The sequence below is a fragment of the Antrostomus carolinensis genome, unplaced genomic scaffold, assembly GCF_000700745.2.
Source record: "Antrostomus carolinensis isolate BGI_N321 unplaced genomic scaffold, ASM70074v2 scaffold5294, whole genome shotgun sequence".
NCBI classification, from domain to species: domain Eukaryota; kingdom Metazoa; phylum Chordata; class Aves; order Caprimulgiformes; family Caprimulgidae; genus Antrostomus; species Antrostomus carolinensis.
Window position 1 is genome coordinate 173914 of NW_010310077.1, and position 12213 is coordinate 186126.

General features: G+C 36.2%; 1 protein-coding gene across 1 annotated transcript in view; it reads right to left on the reverse strand.

The window, feature by feature from the left end:
* Positions 1-4668: 4668 nt before the first annotated feature.
* Positions 4669-12213, reverse strand: part of LOC104523639 (uncharacterized protein C8orf34 homolog) — a gene marked incomplete at its 5' end in the record, with an annotated part of 59808 nt that continues 52263 nt past the window's right edge. The window contains one exon of the mRNA XM_010166292.2: positions 4669-4772. Within this exon, the coding sequence (XP_010164594.2) occupies positions 4669-4772 (104 nt within the window). The remainder of the gene's footprint in view (positions 4773-12213) is intronic.

Consider the following 12213-nt stretch of genomic DNA (forward strand, 5'->3'; position numbering starts at 1 on the left):
TCTAAGTGAAACGTAGACATACCTGAAGCAATACTCCAGTGAGCAGGAAACAAGTCTCTCTCTCTCTTTTGTAATTACTGACTCAGGAGAAAGAGACTTAAATTGCAAATAAAGCTATATTTTTAGGAAGCATATTCCCACAGGACCAGAAACTTTTGTTAATACTATATGTGAACAGTACACCTGGTTGTTATGTGTTTTAAATCATTGCTAAAATTTTTAAGATAAGTATTTGGTCAGAGAAATCTTCTACTGGATAATATTTTGAAATAAATTGTTTCATTTTAATAACCTCTGCAAATAAAATTTCTTCCCCATTTCTCCCTCACCCATACCCACAAATCCTAGAGCTAGACACTGGGGCAGCACGAAGTCACTCTTAAATCTTTCAAATGATGAAGTTACTCGGTATGAGCAGTACAGAAGGGAACTTGTGTTATTGAAATGACTAGAGATACAATGAGGTTGCTTTTAAGATTATTCAGATAAAGTATCAAGGGTGTAAAGGTCTTAAAAGGAAGCAGCAGAAACTCGTATGACAATAAAAAACAATTTTATAAATCGGCATTTGAAAGAAAGACAGCTGCCTATTAGACTAGCTACATACTTTTTTATATACTGAGATAAGTTCATTTTTTTCATTAAGAAGTACTGTTGAGAATACTACAACCCCACATCATTACATTAGTAAATGTTTCTCAAAACTAAGAAGTAAACATATCTGTTTATCATAGCACTGTCTTCATCAAAAAGCAGTAATTGAATAGCATCAGCAATGACCCACGAGGTGCCTTTCTGAAAAGCACTAAATCTACTCTGTTCCATGCAACTAGGGAGAAGCACTTTTCTACATAGTTTACACTGAACTTTTTGTGATGACTTTGAAATGCCTGGTGCAGAGTCAAAACCAAAACAAAAACCCCCACCTTGATACTCTTGCCAAAATGACTATGGCAACACCAACAAGAACTTGCACAGCTGACTCTCAATTCAATTAGGCACCATGGAAGCAGAGTTTATTCCATAAGCAACTGACAAATGGAAGCAGCTTCCTGAAGCCAAAAAGGTCAAACAGAAAATGAGTAAGGCTTCCTGCAGCTCAAAGGTGAAAACAAGTTTATCACACACATCTTCTGCATGGCCTTCCCAGCTGCTGTTTATACTCCCCAGCCCCCTAAGCCCAGCTGCTTGTTTCCTATTAAGTGCATCTCAGCTCCTCCTTGGAACTCTCACAACTTATTACACTTCATTGCCAGCTTGTTCACAGTCAGGGTACCGGGTGGCTGCATCTCCTCTACAATGCCAGCAGTGGTTGCTGGGCTGAGTGCTAGCATCAGCCAAGATTGCTGGCCATACGCTTTAGAGGGAGTAGTGCCAACCACAAGTGTTAAAAAATCATGAGATCATGTCAAAATCATAAGAACTAAAACAAAAAATAGTCATGGGATTTTCTCTATGTTTTAGTCTGAAAATACAGTAATATTTCCCATGGTTTTATACTCTACCCTTCAACTTAGAAAGAGGCCCTGAAAAATACCATTGTCCCAAGAACAGCCAGCTCTCAGGAGCCCAAGACTTCACAGCTTTTACAACTGAGACCACTGAGTCAAACCATCCTATCACACTTTGAGACACTTGCTAAATTATTAATCATTCTAATGAGTGTTGATGGTACCCACTATATCTGTAAGTGAAGTCTTTTGCCCTCTGAAGACCAGAAGTAGGATTTATATTCTGACTTCCTCCATAAAGCTTGTCTTGCGTTTCTTTACATGTAATCAAAATATAAAACATGTTCCTGATTAAATCTCTCTGCACTACCCAGCCAAAAGTGTCTTCAAGTTTTCAGACATGCAAGAACTAGAATTAAGATGCTGCCAAATTCCAATTTCTTTCTCAACTTGTTGTGAGTGATCTTTGACTTCAGTGGAACTATGAGATTTTTCCCAGGGATTAAATATGGTCATAATTTCACCATTTCAGTAATGGCATGAAGCAGGTACAATAGAGCTAACAGATTTTCAGTGAAGCAACTGGAAGAAGAAAAAAAGCAAACCTACTTTACACTTTTCTATAGTGTCAAGGAAAAATATGAAATGCAGGCCACTAAGGAAGAATAAAACCCATGAAAAGGAGATATTAGTTTCACAAGAATGCTTTACTGAGCACAACTGACTAAATATATCAGTGATAATATGCTCTCCTATATGCAAATAAGTCTTCAAGTATATTGCAAATATAAACAGCATAATATTTTTTTTTATTGATGAGAAATTAATGAAACCCTTTCCTGAAATGAACTTCAAGGGACTATCCTCACGGGGTTCCATTATGCTAAACATTTTACATATAGGAAGTCTACACTATGATGATACATAGAGCACATCCTTGCTCATCACAGTGTTACCTTCGTTTTTACTTGTTCATGACTAAGACAGATCATATACTTTCTATGTATTTAGCACTGTATCCCACATTTGTGGGATGGCAAAAAAAAATCACACTATGAAACATTCATGACAGACAATTAATATTTATTTCTTAAACAAATAGATGGTTTATTATATTGTATTTTTTAATAGTTGCAAGCAATTCCATTATATCATCATGTCTAAGATACAGGAACCGAGCGTACATTAATTGAAGACAAAGGAAATTGAGAACACACTTGACAGAATTAACAAGTAAATGAAATCAGTAAATGCAACTGCCACATCCCTTCATTTGATGTCTGTGCAAAAGCATCTTCTAAATTTCCAAGCACACAGCACACACCAGGTAGCTTACTTTAAACAGCAAATTTGTTTCAGTAATCCATATGGGTAACTAATACTTTATCATATATATTAAATTCTTTTAGGTGCTTTATTTTTGCATGCATGCTCCATTCCTTATTGATATTTCCCTTTTTAACAGAGTCTTTATTTGCTTTAAAGATCAAAGTAGATAAACTCACTACAAAGCTATGCAGCAGGGACAACACCTGCTTCTGCTCCCCACACGCATCTCTTTCACTCACTCCCACTTCTGACCTCTCTCTGCAGGTGACTATGAGTGAACAGCTAGTTCTCTGTGAGACCTGAATGGTACATACACATTGGCAGGTGTGGGCGAATACTTTAATGTTTATTAATCTAAAAAAGAGTAAAGATTACAAAAATATAAGGAGTAGAAAACCTTAGACAAGTTAAAATACATAAAATCTCTAGGTAAAGTTTATTTTGGTCAGGCAGAGTTTAGTTTATCAAATGTTAACCCAAAATAACAGGGGTATAAACTAAACAAAAACATTATACTAACTTTATACTAAAAGGTGACAGTTACCCTTCTTTCCTAAGGCCACTGTACCACAGCAAATACTCTGATTCACTGCATGAAAGCATCCACGTATCAGAGTGGTTCCACTTATGTACTGCTGCTACTAGAAAAATAACTTTATTTAAAATTATTATGTATAAACTAAAGCAAATTTTCAGATGTAGTTTTGATCACCGTATTATTTTTAATTAAATTGTTCTTCAACATTCCCACTGATTTCACAAACCTGTGAAATCAAACAGAAACACAGAAATTAGGGCTAAAATTTAATGTATACAAAAACAGGATAAAAGGGAAAATTAACCCTTCACGTGTTTGCATTTTGTAAAAGTTTTCCATAATGCTGAAGTCACAGTTAAATAAGCAACATTGATCAGTATTTTAATAAATCCAAATTCATTTTTATTTCAAAAATAGTCAGAAGCAACACACAGCCTCTTTAGTTATATTATTTGTTCCAATTATTCAGTGTTTTGGGAAGGTTTTTCTGCTGCTTCTTTTTCAATAGTAGTAACAGATCGCAAAAAATGACCAGCGTTGCAAAAAGCATCAAACATAACAGGCAACTGCGGTGAATCAGATAAACTGAGATAGCAATGTTTTAATCTCTGATTGTGTTCAGATTGAAAACCTTCCCCAAAGCAAAATGGAAATTTAGCTTTTACAAATACTTACATATGCATATTGACGTAGACTGCTTCGCAAATGTTGCTGACTGTAACACAGCCTGCCCTCCCTTAAATATTTGTAAAAGATGTAATGCTGCAGCTGGATCTATTACATGGATCCAGTTAGAGAACTGGGGTTGTAAACCGGAAATAAACACCACAACCACATTTAATTACACAGCTGAATGCATAAAGGTCCATATGTTACCTTAGAAGCCTTCACCTTGTCATTTTTAAACACTGAGGGAAATCAGGCACAGCAGCTTCACATTTATTCACTCCTTCTGAACATATAAATATGCAAGCTCTCTTTGGGAGATTAAAGAAACTTGGCAGGAACAAAATATCCCCATTATCTCCAGCTAATCAATTATATACAATTGGAACAAGATCTTTAAGTTTCACTTCGCCAGGTGATAAGCCTGGACTTTGTATCTGATACTGTACTGATATTCAATAGAGCAAGATACATACCACGAAAACCTCTGCATCAAAAAATAAAAGAAACAAAGTCTAGGAAAACTTAGCAACAGTTCTTATCCTTTATTAACCTTATATGTGTTTGTTTTGGGGTTTTTTTGTCGTTTATACCAAATGTTTAACAACTGTTTTCCTTGGAGGCACTTCATTTAGCAGATATTCAAGCACTGTCACAGTTTGATCCTTAAGTAACAGGTTTGTCTTAAGCAAGGGAAAAGAAAAGCAAGTATATGTAAACATGTTTCATTTGTAGTTTCTTCTTGTGACTGCTACCTACAAAAACCCCAGGGACTGTGGTCTTCTTATCTGCAGAAGGAAATGAGATGCCAGCCAGAAAATATATTCTGTGCTACCCCATATCCCTGATGGAATTCTTGACTGATGAGAAATGATATTAGCAAGATCAAATCAACTTTCAGCTGACACAGGATAGAGAAGCATCAAGGTAGAGATGCAAGAGGTGAAGGAGACCCTTTCAGGATTCAGTGTACCTATCTCAGTCCCCAATAAGACAGATCTCTAGCTGTCCTTGGAGGTCCCTTTGACTCTTTCCTTACTTCAGAGAACAGAGCTTAGACTGGACTCTCTCGTTTTTATATAGCTGAAGGTAGGTGAGATGAGTCACACCTGACAGGCTGATTTCTCTAATATAAAAGAGAATTACAATAATTTAAAAATAGTTAATACAAGCAGGAAGCCACCACTGACTTACTTGGGGAAAAAGGGAAGGGAAGGGAAGGGAAGGGAAGGGAAGGGAAGGGAAGGGAAGGGAAGGGAAACCACAGCCATTTCAAATTTAGTTAAATCACAACAGAAAGAAATACAAGTAGCCATTAGAATTTGGACCCAGGCTCATGACACATTTTAGAAAGATTAACTGGTGATTTCTCATAGCTTTGCTGTCAGTTATCACATTTTATCAACCTACTTCACAGATCAAGGAAACAAGACACAAAGAAAATAAGCGCTGCCTAGATCCTGCTGCAACTCCCACACGGGCACTATGCATGGCCAAACAAGATTTAACGAAAATCAACAGAAGTCACATATCAAGGATCAACCCTCCTCTCCAACTCCCCAAGTCTCCACATTCACAGATTTTCTTCATGATAGGGTCAAGAACTGTCACTGCAATTATGTCACAAAATCTGAACCTTTTCCATTACAGAGCTTCTCCTACTTGAATTTGAAATCCTTCCGCTTCATGATAAAAGAGAAAATTCTACAGTTTTGCCTTAGAATAAATCTCAGTCTTATAAAAGACATTTACAGCAACAGGATAAAAAGGAGTGTTAATTTTATTTTTTTATTTTTTTCAGAGCTTGGAGAATTCTGGGCCAAAGAATGAAAACAGATTTCTTTCATAGATCCTTCACCTCCTGGTCATTTTTGCATCCTGGGATTACAGTCAAACATTCTACTTTTTTTCTGGTTTCTGCAGCAAACCAGCCCCTCTGCTGAATCAATCAGCCAGTTGTGGAGCCAAAAACCTTTCAAGGGCCTATTTAATGCAAAAGAATGTACTCCCTGCTTGCTGCTCCCTGGGTCTTGCACCTCATGGGGTCATTTGCATTCAAGCAAACTGAGTGAGAAGTAGGTGTAGAACATGACCAGTGTGCTTTGCTAGTACTTCAGGTCTACTTCACTCTCTTTCTTCACTGCTGTAAATGACTACGCAAGGCACTGGTGAAAGATGACTGGGTTTGACAGCTCTTGAAAAAGTTGGAACAATTAAATGGAATAAAAAGCACATACAGGTTTGTGGCAAGATCTTCTTGGCCTGTAGTGAAAGCATTCAGCCAGCATGGCAAATGAAAGAATCAAGAAAGGTGTAAAAGAATGAGTCCATCAGCAGAATTTGGTCCTTAGCTCTTTCCAATGCTCTGTACTATGAAGGACACATGAAATGGCCAGTTCCTTCCAACTGGAAAGTCTGGACAGCAGTCCACCAGTCGAGCAGCTCATCAATATGCCCTTCTAAGGCCAGACACAGTTCCACAGGATGACTCTGCACCTCACAATTTTCATGAGGTTATAGTCACTTGTCTTTACTAAAACCCCAGGGGCATTGCTTCATAAACACTTTTTGGTTGAAAGGTCAGCTGAAACAGTTTCAGCTCACCACTGTCAGACTCAGATATTCTTCATAGCTCCTCCGGATGCACACAGCACAAATGTTGGGCAGCCACAGTGCTGAACAACAACACAGGGCTAAATTATCTGAGTAAAAATATTATTTTTACTCAGATAATATTCTTTTTACTCAGAGATTTTTCAACAAGGTCAGTTCTCAGTTCACTGCATGCCTGCACAAAGAGCTACATTTAAGTTATCTTTACTCAACAAGTGTTTTGGAAGAGCAAAGTCTAAAAGGGGATGGATCAATCTGATATAATCAAAACCAAATCAAGTGATTTAATTTAAGTTCCTTTATCAACATGCAGCACATTAGGCTGCATGCCCATTAAGAAGTTACGTTTCTTTGCTATAATGGCTAGCCTTGTTAACTGGTTGTCAGTGATTAGTCAATAAAAGCTTTAGATTATTCTCTGAAATACTTTAATATTACAGAAGAGCTTTACTTTCCTAGAAGTTTATTCTTTTTATTATGTCCTTTTATACTTGTATTTTAACAGCACATTATTAAACAACCTGTGTTTCAACATATACGCTATACTTTGTGATCCATCAAATCAAAGTTCTTGTATCAAACTATATAGCCTGCTATATCAATATACAGCTAGTGAAGTAGTTTTATTGTGATGTGTTGTATGTAAACCAATATATGTTTATATTCGTATTTTGGAAGAAATTCTAATAAAGCTTAGTACATTTTTAAGTTATGAGCATAGATGACTATCTGTTGAACTTGCTTGTCTCTCTATCCAAAGTTTATTCAAGGCATAGAACTCTGTGGAATTCAAACATTAAGGACAAACAATATTTTTTTCTTGAAAGCTTAGAACTCCACTTCCAAATGTTGTTTGAATTTAAAAAAAAAATCTTTTAAAAGCAAAATATTTTTATTACTGATATTATATACACTGCCATTTAACATTGGACATTGACACAAATAAAATTAGCATGAACATATTTTGTGCTCTGAAATCTACAGACTCCTATGACTAACTAGAGCACAGTAAAGTTTAATAGTATTTTATTATTATCTTTGTTATGGTCAATATTAATCCAAACTGTCATATCTTATATTTCCCAGGTGTGTATTTTTGGATCACTAAGGGCAGCCATTACTTTATCCAGAGGCACCCTCTCTTCTCAAGAAGAGTTTTATATTTCAAAGACTAAATTATGATAATAAAAACAACTGGGGAAGACCTTTGCAGTTTAAAATCACTAGAATAAACTTTAGAATAGAAATCACAAAAATGTGTTTACATGTACATACAGTTAGGCACAATTTCAAGGGTTTGTATGAAAACAGGCAGCATAAATGTAGGATCATGATCATTATATCATGCACATCTTTATCAATGCCGAACATGTAGTGTCCTGGAAAGCAACTGAAATTGCCCATCCAGACTGTTCTTTATGAGAATTAACAAGTATATTCATAGACACCAAGACAAAAAATCCCCCTGTCATCATCTAGTTTGACCTCCCATATACCTGTATAGGACACACATATACCCGCACAGAGCCCATGGAATCTCCTGCTGGATTGTCTATCATCTGTCATTTAGAAAGCCCTATCACCTCATCTTGATGACTCCAAGTTCATTGCCTCCCTTAACTTTTGCCTACAATGTTTAAGGCTCCTGGTTGCTATGACATAGCATTTAATTTCCTTCATCACAGTTTGATGAGTTGAATCTTTTTTTATTTAAATATCTAAATACAGATAACAAGACATCTCCGAGGTTCCTAGTTGAATGCCTTTAGGTGAGGTGAACTCCTAACAGGGTTTCCCAAACCCTGGGTCATTTTTAATCATCTTCTCAAATCAGTCGAGTAATTCCAATCTTTCTTAATGGCAAGACACCAAACTCACAGTTTTTTACGGAAACGATGTGGAATAATTACTTTGCTACTTAACTTTTTAGGCATTCAAGGAATGGTCTACCCTTCTTTGTGAAAGCATTATGCCAAGAGCTCACACTGAAATGATCTTCTATGATCATCCTAAACCCATTAGGTCACTGTTTTCCAGGACAAAGCCTCATTATTCTGCAGCAGAGACAGATATGTTTCTCTGGTGCCAGATATATTTCATTTAGTTCAAATATATTTCATCTGGTTATAATAAAATGCATTTTACTGGAATGTGGCCATTATACCAGGGGATTCATATCATTTAATAACTTCAACTTGTCCTTCCCACCAATTATCCAAACCTATCAGACCCTAATGAGCCTCATTCATCTACATCTTCCCATTAGAAACTCTACCTTTTGATTCCTCAGTGAGCCAGCTTTTAATTTACCTAATGTGTGCCCTGATAATTCTCTATCCTATTTTTTAAATTACAGTGTCACTTTTTATTACATTGAATGTCTTTGGGAATCCAAGTTTACCATAATAATGCAAGTTGCAGAAAAAAGATATCCTTAGGTTTGGAAGTTTTACTGAAAACAGCACTGAAACAAATTTTGAGAGTTTTTTTCCTCATTGTAAAGGAAAATTACCCCCTCCTCCCAAATATTTAGTTCAATGTGAACTTTTCCAAGATGAAAACAAATATTAGTCAGCAGAAATAAAGTAACTTGAGCTAAAGCCTTAATAGTATAAGGAGATGATGGCAACTTTGGATTTAAACACATCCATTAAAAAAATAGGAATGTTGAGTCTAGTTCCAACTTTCCCCAGCTGTATCTGAACTCTCCCCTCACTATCCAACAGTCATCCAACTCCTAGTAGAAATAATGTCAATCTTTACTTTTGTTTCATTATCTATAAATAATTAAATCCAAGTGGGCAAGTTTTCATGCCAGAAAATTGGTTTCTCTTATTTTCAGACTCAAGAAGCAGTTATATGAAATGGTGCAGCATCAGCTCTGGGTGTTAGAAGACATCCAGCCAAGACCATCCAATAAACCTGGAGAAATTCTGTTTAAAGGAATGCAATCCTTACTGGTATCCCATTTCTGAAGAAGACATAGAACTGTCCCAAGCTAAATACCTGGCTAAATACTGGCAGGGAGAATGAGATAAAACGTATCTTCTTTAACATACATAAGTGCACACCGGAGAAATCTGGAAAATTCCTTATACCCCAAACAGACAAAAGCTTTATGACACTCCTTAGAAAGGTTATGTGGGATGGGGAGATATGACTTTTTTACTCCAGTTTCTATTACCACTCTCGATATATTAAATGAAAGAAAGATACCAATATGTTTCTCCAGAAGATTCATTAATCTGGAGTTAAAATGTCCCAGAAGTTCAACCCAGACTCACTTTTGGGACAAAAAAAGCACATATTTATAGTGAATTTACTGTTCACTGGGAAAATTTTCCAACTACAAATACTATGTTCCTATTAACTAGACATATAATTCACCAATATATTTGAGCAATGCCTCATAGCTACCTTACTCCCTAGAGAAACCACATCTAGCCTTGCCCTAAACTTATAACCCCTGAAAGAGATGTTTCCAGTACTTCTATATTCTACCAGAGCAGAACACAAATACAAACAGTTGAATATGACTGACAGAAATGGAATGTGTTTGTGCTAATGTCATAAAGTTTGCTATCAACAGTTGCTGCTTTAAGCCTTATTCTGTCATTTTTACTCATATTGAGTAGTACCTGGTTTTAGCAAAAGGAAACTTTCACAACAAAAACATATGCCAGCAGTAAACTCCTCCTTCTTATCAACTCTGATCAAGCAATTATCTAATTCTTAGGAATACTTATTTTCATAATTAAGAAAAACTAACTATTTAGCCTTAGTTCAGTGTAAGGAATTTTACTCATAGACAAATATTGTACGGTTTGGAATTTTACTGGAACACAGTCTGAATTTCTTGATTCTATAAAAAACTGTCTTTCATTCTTTGGGTCTTTTTCCTAGGTGGATATCTGTGCAGAATGGGAAAATGAAGGTTTTCGTCAATACCTGTTGAAGCCATCCACAGAGTGTCTTTGCAGACTGTCAAGACCAGTACAAGAATGAATGGAGTGGAAATCCTACTTTTCCACAACAATCAGCTTTGATTTATCAGCAGTAGACCTTCCACTGCAAACCTTAGAAAAGAGTTTGCAGATATATAGTGGCAAAACATTTAAGTTTCTTGCAACAGGTCAGTAGGTGAGACTTAAAGCCTTGTCCCAGATCAGCTGAGCTAGAAATGAGCATCTTGTGCTCTTGTTGGCAAGTTGAAGTTAGAATGAAGTGATACCAGCCACACCACTTAGTGTGTCATTGACCACAGAAACTAACATGCCTTAAGCTGGCTAGGGCAAAGGAATGTATATACACATATATATTTAATATGGATTAACCAAGTAGTAAGCTTGCTAAGAGTCTACGTTATTCACCTATCATGTACATCTGCCAAATGGACTGACTGCAAGTAGGGACCCTCTATGTCCAAGGCCGTGAGACCTGGGGAAATCTGCTGTGTGGGTTAGTTCTTGAGTCAGGCTCAAGAAAGCAGACTCAGGCTTTTGGGCAGAAAATGCATGTCAGGACTACAGACAGTAGGTCAAATTACAACAAAAGATTGCCTTTGTCTTTTCAAGGTCCTTGGAAGCTAGTGATGCATTACAAATTTCCAACAAGCAGTCTTTGTAGGACCTGTTCTCAAGGGAAAATTCAAGCTGACTCTTGTGAGACCCCTGAAAGGGTGAATTTCTTCTCATAAAAGATGGCTAAGAAATGCTCTGATGGTTGTAGATGCAGCTCTTCTGTTTCCTTGCATTACTACCCCATAAAGAAGAAAACTATTTTTGCTAGCTCAAATAACTTCAACAAACTGAAGAATTATGGAAGTGGTAAATATTTCTCTAGATTCCTCCTCTTTCCAAGAAGAATCTCCATGCAGTCTCTGAAAACTCTTTGCAGAGAATCAGCATACAAGTAAACTACTACAAGTAATAATGAGGAACTATCTTCAGAATGACAACTGAGGAAGAAGACACATGAGGCCCTGTCTACAAGCTTTTGAGTGACACTAAAATCAAAAAAGAACCACAAACCCTCGATTTTGCATTATATTGCCTTGGCTATTTTCATTTCTTTTTACTCAGTGTGTACAGAGTATCAAAGGAGAACACATCTAGCAAGCAGAAGAGATTTAGTTACTAAATTATAGTAGTTCTTAACAAAGTATGTGTTGGTTCCTATTTTTTTAATAACAAAAATTACGTTACAAGAGCAAATAATTATACACCTGTGTCTCTCTCTGACACATGGCCACAAGCTTAATTAAGCATATAAAGAGGAAGAAGGAGAAGGTACACTAAAAAAATCAGCAATGCTTCCTAAAAATGTTTTTCTTTCCTTCTTTTATGTAACAAATCTTTTAAGCTGTATCCATTTATACTCTTTTATATGAGTACCTATTTGATTTCAACTTTTGACATAATCTGTATGAAGCTTTAAAAATTATTAACTTCCGGTTATCTTTGGATCTTGATGACAAGGATAAATTTTTGAAATGCTGTCAGAGAGCCTGAAGGATTTAGAAAGTAAAGTCTCTTACAAGAACTGAGAACCTAGATCTCATTTCCGTAAGATGTACACTGTTGTATCTGTTTTGCAAATATGTTTCTTTGGAAGATG